The sequence below is a fragment of the Anarhichas minor genome, unplaced genomic scaffold (genome assembly GCF_050575085.1).
Source record: "Anarhichas minor isolate MPS153535 unplaced genomic scaffold, ASM5057508v1 ptg000007l, whole genome shotgun sequence".
In the NCBI taxonomy this organism is placed as follows: Eukaryota; Metazoa; Chordata; class Actinopteri; order Perciformes; family Anarhichadidae; genus Anarhichas; species Anarhichas minor.
In genome coordinates this window covers 21,374,237-21,391,399 of record NW_027466453.1, presented here as the reverse complement: position 1 = coordinate 21,391,399, position 17,163 = coordinate 21,374,237, and the positions used below count along the sequence as shown (strand labels likewise).

The window sequence follows — 17,163 nt, the reverse complement described above, 5'->3', positions numbered from 1 at the left end:
TTTTAAAAACTAGTTCTTGTAAACCTTCATGAAAAGGGTTTGGCTCTGTTTCTAAAGCCTCTTGGTTGACCTCAAGGAAAAATCTCGGCCCCGGGTAAAAGATGCAGAACATGCAGGGGTTTGTGAGGAAAATAATTCTTCCTTTCTTCCCCAAATCAGTCGGCGAGATATGAATCTCAAGCATCTCAAACCACTTTAGATCACAGTTTTCTCATCCAGCATTAGGCGTCTCATTCCGTTTGAAGGTCTCCTGTGAGACAGACGCTCGCCTTCCGTCAGCATACATCGCTGTGGTCCAGAGCGTCACGACAGACAATCCATCACAGGGAAAACATGGAGGGACAGCCGGGGCCAGCGAACGCACCGCCGTCCCCCAACACTCACCGGTATCAGACGTATATTCGCTGCCAAGGCCTCACACACTGTAGCAGGTGGAACAGCGGTGTTTGTGTGGATCCACACGAAGCTTGCAGTGCCGTGTGTTATATCACGGATGCATGAATATTAATGACATTACTCGGAGCTTTGCTTAGCAGCTTGTGTACCTCTGACGTGCATGTGAATCGGTACTGTTTGTGCTCTTTCCTTTTTCACTACGACGCTCCCACGCAAACAATGAAATGTTACACACGCAGTTGAGTTTGAGGTCGAAGCCGCTCGCGCTCAGACGTGCTTTGTCTTCGAAAACTGTGGATTTTAAAGGAACTATTGCAAACGTTTTGTTTGTCTAAAGCGCCGAACCTCTGAAATGCAAATAAGAGCAGACGGAACAAGCTGCTACTCAAAGCTTTTTATGTAAGAACATGTGCCACAATATGGAAATACCCTTTCACAAATCCAGGTCATGAATTCTAATATTTAATCAACAAATGTCAGACGTAAAAGGCACTTCTGCACCAAATTAAAGTGCTGATTTATTCACGGTTTAGTCTGGTTTTGCTGTCAAAAAAACAGTAGGAATCAAGGATGAAATGAAGGGAAGATAGAAGAGAGTGAGGAAGGAAGGAAAAAGGATGGAATGCATAGCCTAGCCTGGAAAGTATGTAAGGAAAAAAGAAAGAAGGAACCATGCAAGAAGGTGATGAAGCAAAGAAAGGAGAGGATGTGAAGGAAGGAAAGGATGGTAAGAAGTAAAAGAATGCAAGAGGGGAGAAGAAAAAGCAAAGAATGAAGCAAAAGAAGATGGGACAAGAAGCCTGAAATAGAAGTTGTCGGCCATCAGATATATGTAGCGAGTGGAAAGTATTTTGAAAGGACTGAAGGACAAAAGAGCAGAAGGAAAAAAAGAAGTAAAAATGCAACAAAGTGTCTACAAAGTGCAATATTTCCCACAAAATCTTTAAGTACTATTTTGAGGTCATTTTTTAGACGTTTAATCAATCGTCCAGCAGTTAACCAGTGTCCTGCTCTTCACATAAAAGCAGAGTGACGAACCTAGAGGGAGCAGGTGAGTCACATGACCTGTGCAGATATAGACGTTATCCACAGGAGACACGAGGCGTCTGTACAGCAGCGCTGGATTCAGTCAAACTAAGACACGTACGACGACGGAGGCTGACAGGACCTCCGCTTTGAAGTGACAGCCGTCGCCATCGGGCCGCTAAAGCGTGGCCCCTAATAGGTGCAGCGAGAGGGTGACGGGTACAGTCAGAAGAAGAGGGTCGCTGCCTCGGGCCCCTTTTTGAAATATTGGTCTTTGCTTGAGGCCGTTTGAACACCATTTAGTCCTCACGAATATATACGTGTTATAACCCAAGTCTCACCACAGCCAAGTCATCGACTCGTCTTCCTTGCTGCTTTTGAAAATGGGGAATTCTGTTTATTTTAATTCTTGAGATTAATCCAGCGAGTACGAGAGTTTCTGTATGTATGTATTTCTGTTTTGAGCAGGGGGATGAAATACAGTTTTGCCTTTCTTCAGCGTGTGATAGTCATTTATCTTCAGGGTTGAGTCATTTTAACATGTCACCAACAGCAAATGTCAGTCATTTCATCATCAGCAAAGCGGGTCAATTTAGGAAGATAGGTGTCCTCAGATTTGCCTCATAACGGTCTCAAAGGGCCAACTTGAGAAATAGATAATTATACAAAGTCAATTATACATCCTCCTTTTCTTAATGCATGGTTTTGGGTTTTTTGGTCCTCAATTAAACTGGTTGTAAACTTTCAATCACATTGAAAAATAGCAATATAAATCTTTTAATTTCATCCACATTTAAGCAGATTTTTAAGAAGTCTTCTGCAAATAATCAATGAAGAACACACTTATTTGGTGTCTTGAGGTGGATATAGATATATATCTATATATATATAGATATATAGATATATATATATATATATATATAGATATATATATAGATATAGCAACAAAGCCGACACACGAGTCAATGTGACTAAACGTCGGGGAGTAGAGGCTTCGGGGATCCTACAAGAAGAGCTGTGTTTGAGATGCTTGTGTAAAACTACTAAAGCGCTGGCAGAGAGGATTGATGGATAAAAACGCATGGAGCAAGTTGAAGAAAGGCTTTTTTCCTTTTCAGCAACACCAGACATATTTTGTGATCTAGCAAACCCATTTCGACTGCAAAACTTCTACTCGCAACGATCGTTGCTGTAAATCACAGACACTCTAAAATAAAGCTGTCATGTTACAATCATTGGTTCAATAAAATACACCCCGTGAGAAGAAATACCTTTTGGCACAGCGTTCTCTGGGTATCTATGTCACTTACAGCAGCAACAGTACATTAACTTTAGAAACTATTGGACCTGATCTGAAACAGACCCATGGAGAAGCTACACAAAAATGACAAGCATCTATTTTTTCCAATAAGAGACCCGAGAGAAGTCAAAACCAGTCAGAAATATTTGTTTTTATCACTTCAATTGCAGGTGGACGGCGTGTTTATGAAGTTCAACAAGGATCAAAATGTGTCCTGATCATTTAAGTTGTTGAAAACATGAATTCATATTATAACGATAATATAAGCTCATCAGTGTATTAGTTGGTGTCAGACAGCAGCCTTCAGTTTTAAGTGTCTTAAAGCTGCATTCTCTCTAGTGACCACCAGGGGGCAACTCTTCTGGTTGTATAGAAGTCAATGAGAAAATGACTCTACTTCTCTCTTGATTTATTACCTCAGTAAACATTGTAAACATGAGTTTATGGTCTCAATCTCTAGTTTCAAGTCTTCTTCAATACAGCATGATGTTCATTTAGTACATTATGGTCCATTTAGAGTCAAACCATAAAGAAGGGGATGCTTTAGGGCGGGGCTACACAGTGATTGACAGGTCGTTACCATGGTTGTCCGGTCTGCGAGTTGTCTGTGTTTTCGTTTAATCAACTTTAACCCTTTCACATTGTGTTTTCACTTCATGAAAGTTAATTGTAACATTTTTTCCGCCTAAAAATGTCTTGTTAGAGTTCGGTTGTACTTAGCTCCACCCTTTCATGTCTCTACCTGGTTGCAAAAAGCAAGATGGCGGCGACCAAAAACCAAGATGGCAACAGCCGAAATGCCGAACTCAAGGCTTCAAAACCAGAAGTCCACAAACCGATGGGTGACATCACATTGACTACGTCCACTTCCTATATACATTCAGTAGTTGTGAATCAGGACCTCCAGCATTTGGATCGATCGGCTCATGTATTCAGCTTTAATAAAATGATTTCAAACCGTGAAGAAAACGTAACGGTACACATACACTGCCCTCAAATATCATCAAGGAAATAGACATCAACATCAAGCTAACACTGTGATTGATACAGAGCAAAACCACCACTGGCATGGTCACTCCAGCAGAGCTAAATGCTTCAAGTTGAGTGTTTAAATCAAACTTTCACTTACCTTGCAGACACCTAAGAAGAGTTTATCAGCCGTCAAGATTAACACTGTTTGTTTTGACACCCTCATCTGTTCATAAAAGCCGTGCAGATAAACTCTACGGCATTCATTCAAACCTGCTGACAAACAATCACCAGTGGAAACATTTTGGCTCACAAAACCACCAACAGGAAAAAAATATATATATATATATCAGACTTTTGGCACCGAATGACTGCTCTGTGATTATCAGCCAAGGGCGCTCGGCTGGTCGGTGTGTGTTGAAGTGTGAGTGACTTTTCCTATCGGGTGCGAACAGAGAGCCGGTTCTCCGGCAGAAAGCGGAACATTTGTGGAACGTACCGTAGGAGAGAGGGATGTCCATATCGCCCTGCCAGGACATCTGCCCCGATTCGTCTATAGAGTGCTGCGCTGTAAAAACAAAAACGCAACAACAACGGGCCGCTTGTTTACAGCTCATTCTCGCTCCAACACTGCTTCGGATTCATTAAAACTCCAAAGGAGGACAATAGCCGGGAAATCTACTACTGTGCCATGCTGCGTTCACACTGGCGGGAAGTGTTAGTTTGTCAGTGGAAGTGTGGATTTAATCACAGATAATAAATGTTTGTGTGGACTTTTGCAAGATGTCACTTCAAGCCATTATGTATTGTCATGTCCAACTTCCACTGAGCTGAAACTAAAGTCACAGTCACTTTATTATTTGGCAGAAAGAGAACGACAGCATGTCACAGTGGCTCTGTGAGGGAAACGATTGTTATTCTGAACTTCAGGATCCTGTGAAGAGAAAACCACTTAACGAGGACGGACTTTACCTTTCAAGTGGCCTCGTCCGAGTGTCACGAACCCAGAAGAGATGAAGTTGTGCATGTCTTGGCCTCCGCCGCGCAGGTTTTCTTTCCCATAGTGTCCTGGTGGGATAAACGATTGTGGGAAATTAATATTTCAGCAAAAAGTCTTTGTCTTTGCCGAAAGGTCACGTCAGAATGTGCAGTGAAATCCATCCTTGTGAAATAGGTGTTACTAGTTGGTGAAGTAGAATAATAGCAAGCTAACTAGCTAGCAACATAGAAACATGTCGGTGCTAGCTCATCAGAAAGCCTTGACATTCTTTGAATTTTCTCTGTAGTGGGCCGTTTACTCCCAGATGTTGACGACAACTCCCAAGGTGCATTTCAGCACATCAGACACATCCAGTCACTGAGTTTAAAATTCTGTGACATGTGCCGCTTTAACGGTGGCTCAACGCTTAAGAGTTTTTCTAAACGGCTAAAGCACCACAAGCTGTTAAAACACTACAACGTTGATGTAAATGTGCGGAAATGTTTATATGTAGCTTAGTGTTTGGTTCAGAAACTTCGAGATTCAGCGTAGCTTTGGTTTGCAGACACGTACAACGCCAATGTTTTATTGTAGCGACTGTGTTGTGAACAGATGGATTTACAGCACGTCGCTCCCACGAGCAAATCCATCGATCGTGGCCGTTCCGTGGGCCTTAATACTGACGAGTGTCTGTATTCAATTTCCTCAGAAATATCTGCCATTTTACAACAGACCAGCCGTAGATGACAAGAATACTAAACGGGGCTAAAATGGCACAACTGATGAAACCAACTCTAGGGAGGGATCAGCAGCTTGTCAATATTGCTCAAAGATGCCAAAGATGCAGTCTGCAGGTCTCAGGGCTTTCTCCACAGTGAGTGAAATATTACATTTGATTGAAAAATAAAACCGCAATGCTTTTGGCTTCTTAGAGGCAAGATGATTGGAGTTGGATACACTTGATTTTAGAAGGGATTTACGTTACCCTTCTCCGAGGATAGCACACACCTCAGGTATACACCTGCAATTTGTACCACATCACTGTTAACTCTCCTCTGCACCAGTGCTGTAATTGAGAGTCTGTCCTGAACACAAAGCAGCAAGACGAGGTGCCTGCTAGCACCCCGACACCTTTTAATTGCCCTGTCAATCCCAGACAAGTCTTGAGAAGGAATAAAAGAATGTAGTGTCGACGAAAACAGCAAAAAAAGAACAGAAAACATACAGACAAAAAACTTAGTTCATCAAACCTCTCCTCTCTCCCCTCTCCACATTAACTGGCGAACAGTTAAATGCCTCTTTCTCCAAGGGAACCACTTCAAAGCCAATAACATCACTCAGACCTTTGGCCCTCGGGAAGCCGATATCGAACAGCATTTCAAATTATCATAATGAAAAGAAACACCTGGGACCTTTAGGCCTGGTCTTCATCACACCAAGGTTTGGCACTCAAACCCGAGAACCGCGGCCCGTTTGTTTCTTTTCATCAAACCCAGAGGAAGAATATTAACTGGTTACTGGCGCACGCTCCGTTAATGTGGGACCTTGGAAGAAATCCCGCAAATATGAAAAGAAAAGGAATAAACGTATTTCCCTGCATCTTGTGATTTTTAACAGCACACTGTTGTGTCTATGCCGATGATGCAGTAGTGTATATATGTGTGTGTGTGATGTCTCCCGGGGGGGAAACGCAGAGATGATTCACCTCTATATGCTCCAAGGACGACACCGTGGAGCTGGAATCAGGTAGCTGGAGACGCTGACTGTGAAATGAATTGCTCCCATGTGGCAGTACAAACATATAGCCGCTTATTATCTCCGGAAATGTTCCTCAAAATTGCCTTATCGACGCTGCATAATGAGGACGGATCTAACCTTTTCTGTTGGGGAATAACCATTCTGTTAAAGTTTTCATCACACATTTATAAATGAATGCGAAGTGTTTTATTTCAGAGATAAAAACTCAAATCTCTGGATAAAAGTGAAATTTACAAACTTCGATTTGACTCGGCCTTCAGAGGAAAATGAACAGTTTTCAAATGAGTGACTGAAGTGTGCACATTCATGTCAAAGGGGGTCATATAACGTGGGTTAACCCTAAATCACTTTACTGTTAACTTAAGGTCTACGAACTCAACTTTCCACCACATTTCGCCGTGTTCATCGGAAGATGGAATGGTCGTATCAAACATCCAGACTGTTGAAATCATTGTTTTTGTGCATATTTGACTCGGATGTGGACGGCACAAATCCAGCCCATACAATAATCTGCATTGTGATTTACGTTTCGTTTCTGACAAATCACGAATAGGTTTTCAAAAAAACAAGCCTGGCTCCAACCAATGGGAAGAACTGTTTGCAATGCATCATCCGTACAAAATGTTGAACTATTCTCTTTAATGCTAAAGAGGCAAATTTTTGGGGAAGTTACTTTCCTGTTTCGATATAAAACTGCATCCATGTATGAAGCCAAGTCCATAAAGAAATGACTTTTACAGCTTTATTGTTTGTGTTTTTATTATTTCTTCACTTTTTGAATTTAAAAAAATGATTAATCATTATTATTATTTTCTCTGCTGAACCCAAAACAAACCGAGACCCCAGAACCGTTCTACCCTTAATACAATACTAATGAACTTGTCTGTAATCGTGACTTTACAGGAAGACTGAGACACCCAGACTCACTATCATCAGCAATATGACATCATTCTTTCCAAATATCATTCCGAAGTTTGTCTCGTGTCATTTTATAGTCAGTCAACTTCTGCAGGGTTTTAAAACCCCAAATGAACCAGCTGCTCCCAGTGTCCTGCAGAGATGAGTCCATTCTGTCTGCAAAGTGTGGGAGACATTTGTCGCCTATTTGTTTTACAGCATCATCGAAACTTTAGAGCAGAAAACGAAATGAGAGAACAGAACTCTGGGAAATTGAAGTGGTAATGCCCACTCAAGGACAGTCCTGGAGAAGTACCATCCACAGACAACGGCATCTCATCTCGGTATAATAACTCTTCTGGAACATCCAGTGGGAGAAGTTCACATCATACATTGTTGATGTTTTTGATTTTAAATCCAGATATCCACCATTGCATTGTCATTAGCGTCTCTTTATTGTTTCCCCCTCGAGGTTAATACTTTCCTATTTGGAAGAAATGCCATAAAAGTGTCTTTGTTGAATTATTATTTTAAGGACACCTTTTTTTTTTTATCACTGAGGGCATATAAGAGCAGTAATAAATAGGATTTAAAAGAGGGAATAAGCTTCACACTATACAGGACACCAACTGAGTGTGGCTTCTGACAGCAGCAATTATTTATCCTCCTTGTTGCTGCTACATAAAAACAAATCCATCATTATCCTCTTCACTCATTAACTGATCTGTGACCCAGGAGATGGTTTCAGACCAACCAATCTCATAAAGGACCTCTTAGAAACCAGATGTGGATAATGGAACATTATTCTTTCTCAACTCAGTGGGAAACATCATGAAAGGAGAATTTGTTCTGCTGTTTCCAGTGTGTTGAACTCACAAATGGGTTAAACATGCAATATTGATTGGAAATGTTTATTTTTTTAAATTAAACCCTTTTACTCACCTAACCTTTCTATTCATTGAAAACCAAAGTAAATTCTGAAGGTGTGAAATCAAATTTACATATTTAGACCTCGGACCTCTGTCATACCTGATTACATATTCACATTGGCATACTGTACTTTAGTAGTAACAGTGTCCCAGCGCATAAGAGCTCATCCTGGAAAATGTCAGTAGTAACACTAAAATCTACGAAGAGAAGCCCAACAACGGCTTTAACAACGTCCAGAATCCGCCATAAAAATATAATGAGCTTTGATCATTTCCACACTGAAGACAGAACAGAGCCATCTTCTGTTTTAAATTCACATCACTGTCATGAATTTGTCATAAATCGGTGTCACGTCTTCCCTGGAGTGCCTCCATCTCCGCTTGGACACCCTCCCGTCAAAAGCACTCACCCGAACAGTGTCACGTCCCGCTCACACAGCACACGGCAGCAGGCTGATATGACACAGGTCAGACGATCAAGACATCTTTTCTGTGGGCGCTTCATGCTAAATGATGTGTGGCTTTGTGAATCACAGATATTTGCTTACGCTCACGGCACTACAATGAGCAACACATCACGTTTAATAATTATGATTGCACAGAAATTTGCACCAGGTCAAAGTACTATTAATAAAAATCTAAATGGCCATAAAGCCTGTTCCTCTCTCTGTGTCCCATATCTCCTCAGATATGTGCTTAAAGTTTAGACACTTGTGCTGCTGCTGATAGAAATAATACAGCACTTCACCAACATGAGCCAGTACCAGTAAATAATAAAGACCGATTCCAGCTCAACACTGGACAAAGAAGAGTAATAAATGTCTTTAGTACAAGGTTTCATGTGGATGATTCTGAGGGGATGGAATTTAGATTTTGTTGCAGAACATTCAATGCTATGATGTTTCTGCATTTTCCCAGAAATGCTGACGAGGGTTGAATGATCTTGAAAGATACCCAATGGTGACTGATTTTGCAGTTGCGATATTGAATGATCATTTTTACGGCATTATTCTCATTTTCATTGAAAAACATTGACGTGTCTCAAGGATGTTTCCTTGAGTCTGTAGAATATGATGATCGAGCACAATGTTTTTACTAAGACGCACAATTTCAACTCAGCGTTTGCTTTCAAAATCATTTAGACCCCAAAACTCACCTCCAAGATGGGACCTTTACAACAAGTATTACCGCAGGTGTTGCATATCATCTTAATTCATAATGTGCTTTAGTGGTGCATGCAGGATTATCAAACAAATTTGCAATGACTTAAATTAACACCGACTTAAAGTGTTTGGTGGACCAGGAGGTCTGGGACGCTGGTGCGGTGGACCGTTTGCCCGCTAGATAATCCATTCATGGTGGCTCCTTTTGTATGTTCAGCCTCGGTGGTTTTACTTCTTCTGTTTATTGCAAACAAACATGAACTTTCTTGATTCCTGGACTTTCTTAACTGTCTTAAATCCCATTAATATTGAAGGCTAAACTGCTGTTGTAGGAAAGAGATTCTGGCAAAACTGAGCTTTCACCTTGATGAATACATCGTGGTTTGTTAAAGATAAACTCAATGGTTTGGTTAAAACGCTCAACAGCATATTCTCAAAATGTCCTCACAATTTTCATTGATTTTTTAAAACTCTGCAAAGTTTAAAATCTGAAAACATCAGCGGTTTCAGCGGAAAAGCAGATCTGATTTATATAAGAAAGATGATACTTTAAATATCGCAGACATAATACAAACAGAAGATTATTTAAAACCGGAATGGTGACGAAGCGTGGAGTAATCTACTTGTCTTTGGTAGAACGAGAACATATTCAAAATGCTGCAGAAACGTTGCTCACACCGTGCAGTTCAGTACAGTCTGTATCAGCTCTCTTCTGACACGTGTGGTGGCGGCGGCGGTGGAGAGGAGGGTGGAGGCAGGGTGACACCAGAGTGAAACACAACAATCTGGGACACCATACTAGGGCACTTAGCAAACGAGCTGATCCCTGGAGCAGGGATCTGGAGACCGACCGGATAAAAGTAGGAGGAACGGCGTCACACGAAAGAATTATCTCTGGACAAAAAGCTTGCGTCTCCCGCAGAAGATGATAATTTGCGTCTCAATTTTGAGCCAATGCCGAGTAGGCTTATGGGAACCGCAGCGTAAGGAGCCAGGGCCTTGCATTTAATTCTCTGTGTATTTCCTGATGTGTTTCGTCTTTACAAAGATTGAGGGGGAAAAGCTTAAGATTCAAGGTCCATCTATTTCAGTGGATGTCAATCAAAGAATGTTGTGGCAGATTAGGGAGAGCGAATGGGGTCTTTCTTTACGATACTTAAGCTTTACCATCGTAATAACATAAAGTTGTATTTATGTAGTGGAAGCTACATAAGACAAATCATTTGGCCTTGAACAAGTCACTCACAGTCGGAGCTATTGATCTGTGTAAAAGCAGAGCAGTGTCACCTACCGTGGTTTGATGCCTTGGTGTGAACGGGTGTGTAATGATTCTTCGAGGTTCTGACCGGCGTCTCATCTTTGGGTGATCCATCAATCGCTGCAATGTTTTCATGTTCGTACTGAGATATTGGAACTGGTCCCTGTTGCCTCAGAATGTCTGCCAGGGCTCTGGAAAGAAATCACACAAATGAGAAAAGAGCAATTACCAACATTTTCTTTTTTTTCCTTTTTCTCCCCGTCATCCCCCTGAAGGTCTTCCTAATTTATTTAGCTCCAGCTCCAATTTGAATCATTGAGGTACGGGGACAAGGCAGAGAGGAAATCCTAATTACACCCAGAGCCACAAGGGAGTTAGCTTTTCAATAGCGCTGAACACAAGGTACAGACCAGTCCTATTATGCTTGCCGGACTCGAGCTCAAGGCACACACACGAGGAGTTAGAAGTCAGTGTCTCTCTTGAAGTCACAAAATAAAAGCAATATTTCACCAACACCATTTCCAACTTTTGGTGGAAGAGTGTCCGCTTGTGAGATGGAGTGCCGGCTCCGCGTTTTTCCTTAAAGGAAATGAAAGGGCAATTTAAGTGTGTCAATGTCAACCTAAAGCAACCACATACTCCACTTCTCTATAACTCTGTGACTTTGGGAGATATACAGTATATTAATAGCGTTTCCCTTCCAGGATGAGAACACTTTAGCCGTTTCTTTTTCGCAGACGGAGGCGACCTGATTTTGCACTGTCCCAGTTGGCTGCTGTGTCGTGTGCAGCAGGAGCTACAATAGTTTGCAGAACTTTGAATGTTTTAATGAGAAAGATAAACATTTTGCCTGTGAAACAAAACCAAAAAAAGTAAAAGACACTTTTGATTGTTTTCAAGTCGCATGGAAACTGCAGAAATATTTGTCAGACACGCTGTGACTGTTAATAATCCCAACAGAGCCTGATCAATACTGCATTTTGGGGGTTTATACTAGTATCGATATTTGGGAGTTCAAAACGTCTGTCAACAATACAGCCAATCTTTTTTTTAATATCCTAAAACCGTTTTTGACGAAAAGCGTGCAAGCTGAAAACAACAAGGGGCCAAGAATGGGCCCTAGGGGAACGCCACAATTGAACTGATTTACAGAGAAACAGACGTCTGCTATAACAACATAAAGTGCTGTCCTCTGAGAGCTACGAACACAACAGTGTTAAAGTACCTTAAACAGTTTTTATATGACCAACAAAGCAACAATGAGTTGACCCTTCTAACAAGTATTGTGTGTTTCCAAAGTCGGATGTATCTTCTTCCTCTGTGCCATAGAGCTCCATTGTTGTGCAAACACTATTACAAACGTATCAATGAGCATCACTGTTGCACTGGGTGACGTGTTCCTTCACCAACACTTTGACTCAATGCCACACACAACGTCCTGCTGCCACAAATACTCACTAGAGCAGCAAATGTGGATTAATCGGCGCTGAAAATAGACCCCAACAATTGTGCTTTTTCTTCCTGTTTGTTTAACATTCACTAAAAATAACAGTGCCTCACTATTTTAGGAAAAAACTAAACATAAAATCTAATTGTAAAGATTTAGATCTCCAGTAGGAACCTATGGGATTGAGTCTGAGGGACGGGAACTCGGACAGAGACACACTTTGTTGGTTTTGTTCTTTCCGTGGGATTTGTTTATAGTACAGAAGACCACCAGCAGTATCATGTTAAGATAAGGCCAACAGAGTGATCCATCTACTCAAAAGCAGAAACAAAAATGTCATCGTTCTCTTGTGGACAAACTATGTAATGACGTCTAGAACAGATCTTCGCCATCGCTCTGCAATCTGTTGTGATTTATTGTCCAAACGTTTTGCTGACACCATTATTTCTCTGATGAGCTAAAATCAGCTGACATTACATTCTGAGTTAGACTTCTCATACAAACTGAGCTTCTCTCTCCCTTTTGCATTGAACTTTCAGTCACCTGCAGCTATTTTTGCCCATTCAGTCGTCTTTCCTTTCAACTCAGTTTCTCAGTCTTTTATTCTCGCCACCTAGCCGGCACACATTGCCTCTCTGTTTAGCCTGCAGAATGTGATCAATACAGCCTGTTCAAACCACTGGCTTCAGCTCTCACTCTGCATTTATTGTGTTTCGGTGAAGGTCACAGACCAACCGGCAAAGGTCTGCCAACAGCTCAGTATTCTGCTCACAGTCCTCCTTCAGTCGCAGAGGTATGAGACGAGATTGCCTTAGAGAAGCACCCACTTTTTAGCAGCAGGCCCGAGCCAAATATACAGCTAATCCCATGTTCCACTACTTCTTTTTGGTCACGGCTGTCGTCGTGAATGTCTGCTGCCAGCCTCCGAGCTCTATTCCAGCAGACATCATTACTACAGCGCTATGTGCCAAATGGTCGGTGAAAATAAACAAATCATAAAAAAATACAAAATAACACCATTGAGCAGCCAGCAAGCCATGCCTCCTCATTTAATCGACCTCTCGCTCCACTCTCATGGCTCCTGCTCACACCGGAGTGGTGGCATTAAGCAGCTCCACTTTAAAGTACGCCCCGCGGCGAGGATAGAAGCACAGCAAGGAGACACAAACTTCACCATCTCTTCATTTTCTCCGAGCAGAGATGGAAAAAGTGCTGCGTCATGAGCTCTGTTGTTCTTTTTTGTTGTTTCAAATGAAATACTGTATTGTAAAGTCTCACTAGTCCATCTGGATATTAAAAAGCTGACTGTGCCAACTTTTGAGATGACACTTAGAGCAATCACTGGAGCTGGAATTGAATCTACAACAGAGCTCCTTTGTGTTGTTGTCGGGGCTAGAATTTTGATTTCTTTTTATCAGAAAGAACTTCTCACTGTGTTTCTCAGAAAGCTGAGTAATCCACTCTAACATTCTCAAAGCAGCAGGTGCCAAAGTGTCATGACCGAGGGATAACAATGCTTAATTATATACATATTGTTAAGTCAACGCAATACCTCCTCCTCTGCTCTGTCCGGGATGGCCTCTGCTTAATGGCAGGTGACTCAAGTGACTCTTGGATAAGAGCGATGACTAAGTGATTTTTCTTTCTAAATCAGTGGGTGGAAAACATGCAATTTTAGTCAGATCTAACCTCAATTAAAAACCCATTTATACTTTTTTAAATAGAATTTCAACACCTGCTTCAGTGGGGCTGGAGAGTATCCCAGCATGCATCACATAAAAGACAGCCTGGACACTTATAAAGCCGTTTATGCCATCGAGAGAATGAACTGTGGGAGGAAACCAGAGTTTAAAAACCTTGCCTCAGCGATACACTAACCTTAAGTCTATGCCAGACGTTGAACTAGTTGAGCTGCAACCAATGATTATTCTTTTATTATTGATTAATCACCTGGTCTATAAGATGTTAGAAAGCTGCACATAACGGACACCTATACAGCTCAAGCTGACATCTCTAAATTGCTTGTTTTGTCCGGTCAGCAGTCTAAAAACACAAAGATATTCAGTTTACGATGAAGAAAGACGAGGAAAAGCATCAAGTCTTCATTTTTGAGAGGCTAGGACGATCAGATGTGTGGCCTTTTGAGTTAAAGAACGACAACTAATAAATCATCAATAGTTTATGAAAAAGTGTTCTGGCGACCAATTAATCGTTGAATGGCTCCGGCTTTGGTTACAGGATTCGTCCACTTTTAAAGGCCCTGATTGCATATGTTCATTTTTTTTCTTGTATTTTTTTTTACTGGTTTAAAGTAGGCGGGGCGCAGTGGGAAAAGGATGATGTCACATACTTCTGAGCACCAATCAGAATGGAGCCACATTGTCATCATAAATCAGTTATGGGGTTGTTTGCATATGTTACTGTCAATAACGTGACAGTAACAAGCTTTGATTGTCACGAATATTTAACGTCATCAAGAAAGAAACTCAGATATATAACTAAGCTTCTGTCTGAATGGAAGGATGTCTCCCTTCAGTTCATCAAAAGAAGAGGAGTCTTTCAAATGGAAAAATCTGCCCGAAATTTTGAGTTGTTTTTTGGGGCCACAGAGGAGATTTAGTGTAAATCCATTGAGACGGACTTAATTCAAAACCGACGAGGCTCTCTGGGATATATATATATATATATATACACACATTAGGTTGCCTTAACGCTCATCGAGCAATTCAGTGACCACTGCTGGTGCCTTGAGGATTTAAACATACAGTCATTGTAGAAGAGACCACTCCCATCAGGATGAACATGATCATAATGGCTTTCAGTGCCATTTACTTTTATCCCTCTCGGGTTGAACGGATGCCGAACACCAGCCGCTCCCCCTCCTGAGATTGAATGGCATGTGTGTACCATAGAAAGGCTTACAATCGAGATTTATTTTTTGTGAACGGGAAGCTCTAGGCAGGATTGTAATGGCACTGTGTTAAAGGTCATGGGCTTGTTTGAACTCGTGATATTGAGCCCGCGAGTTAAGTAGGCCGCTGTAAGTCAGTTGAGTCGTGTCGGTCAGGATTTTACACAGAAAAACGAGTTTAGCTGAACACATGCAGCGTTACGTGACAGTATTTCTCTACAGTTTATAAATGAAGATCAATTCAACATGTTTTCTTGCTAAAATGAGAAACAATGCAGTGACCACACTTGACACAAAGCTCCAGGAATACATGATGGGTTTATCCCTGTTTGCGTCTTAAAGGCACAGTTCACCCCAAAATCAAAACCGCTCTTACCTGAAGTGCTATTTAGTTTTGGAGATATCAGCCGTATAGATGTCTCCAAAATGATGGGACTATTTGACACTCGGCTTGAAAGATATATATTTGAAAAACTCAACAGCAATGTCTCTTTCCAGAAATCATAACCCGGTTACTCACGATAACCCACAAACCTTGTTGTGAGCAGTTTCATGTATAACTAACTGTCCCTTTAAGGCTGACATACAGAAACCTATGCTCTAGACATGTTATCATGCTTTTTCATCATCTATGAAAAAAAACCAAGGACAGACTTACCTGTGCACGTTCATTTCCTGAGGGGGCTTGGTGGCTTTATCATAGGCAACTTTAACAGAAATCCCAATGGCGATGACGAGCGCCACGACCCCACAGGTGATGTACACCGTGGTGTTGGTCTGGTCCAGTTCCGGGTCGTACGTGTCACCTGTCGGCGCCGGCGACGGCGGCTGGGTCTTGATCCAGTCCGGTGTGTTGTAGTTGGTGCAGCTCTTCTGCTCCAGCCGCTTTCCCCGGTCCGCGCAGCAGAAGCGTAGGAAGCAGCTGCCGCAGCAGAAGCGGTGGTCGGTGTTGTTGCAGCTGAACTCCTTGTCGTACTGCCCGCTCACGTCGTAGTAGCCCATGCAGGTGTCGTGCTGGACCGTGGGAGCCTGGACCTGGGTGATCTTCCCCGGGACGGCAACGGCCAGCGGGACCGCGGTGGTGCTGCCGTTGACCTCCTTCACCTTTGGGTTCCTCCTCGGCGGGTTTTTGCTCTTTTTGTTGGTGGTGGCGGCGGCGCACAGGACATTCAGCGGGTCTAAGTAAATCAAAAGAAGCAGAAGGTGCTTTATCCCCATCATTTGAGGACGCGCTGGTGTTTGTTCTTTGGCCGCCACTCTCTTCCGTCTGATCTTTCCCTCTCAGTGTCTCTCTTCCACTTCTTACCGCGTGGAGCTTCTTGCGGGTTTCTTCATCGCAGGTAGGCTACTCCTTTTTGTGTGCTAAGCTCTCACTGACGGACTTTGACTGGCAGATGTTGCGCTCATCGGACACGCAAAGCATCTTCTGACTTTGCTGTCGTCCAGCGTGAATCGGGTTTTCTTATAAAAGTTCTGCTTTGGACAAAATGTCCTTTTTTTATTTCGTCTACAGAGATGAAGACGCGATGTCCTCCACGGAAGTCTTCACCATGCGTATGATCGAAGCTCGTAGTTACGCTGTGGAGAAGAGAGGCATGTACAGAGGGATTTAGTCTGTAATAAATGACTTCATATCATGGCCAAGTATCCCTGAGAAACCTTATTATTAATAAGCAGGTTTGATAGATAATTGGGGGAAACTAGATTTGTTTAGACCTGCGAACACTTACAGCACCACGGACAGCGCCCAAGTTTCCATTTGGATGTTTGGAGCGCTTCAGCATCAAAAAGTAAAAAAGGTTCGATCTTTTTGTGATTTTCATTTCTCTTCAAACAAAAAAACGGGTTATTTAACTCGAGAACAGACACAAGTCGTGTTCCTTAATGGCACAAGAAGGAACAAATGCCACCGTGCAGCGTTTTTCTTTGCCTCATTCGCCTCGATTTTACGCATGAACTTTCTTTTATCCGACTTGTGGAAACGGAGCTTTAACTTCTATATTTCTTCTTTGAGAATGAATGAACTCATAAAAAAGACAGAAGATGAGCAGTACTTACCGGGTAAACGGTGGCCGGTAACGGGGTTGTCTCAGCCACTGCCACTGAATCAAAGAGCCTCAGCAAGACAAG

General features: G+C 42.1%; 1 protein-coding gene across 4 annotated transcripts in view; it reads right to left on the bottom strand.

Annotated features, from left to right (window-relative positions):
* The window catches only part of shisa6 (shisa family member 6), a 62,652-nt gene extending 46,398 nt beyond the window's left edge, over window positions 1-16,254 (bottom strand). The window contains exons 1-4 of one of the 4 annotated variants that reach the window (XM_076081612.1): window positions 15,692-16,254; window positions 10,709-10,866; window positions 4,664-4,759; window positions 4,191-4,259 (exon numbers count right to left, since the gene is read on the bottom strand). In XM_076081612.1, coding sequence (XP_075937727.1) covers window positions 4,191-4,259; window positions 4,664-4,759; window positions 10,709-10,866; window positions 15,692-16,254 — 886 coding nt within the window. Of the gene's footprint in view, window positions 1-4,190; window positions 4,260-4,663; window positions 4,760-10,704; window positions 10,867-15,691 lie in introns of all 4 variants that reach the window. The other 3 variants (XM_076081620.1, XM_076081625.1, XM_076081632.1) reach the window with 3 other exon arrangements.
* Between the last annotated feature and the right edge of the window lie 909 nt (window positions 16,255-17,163).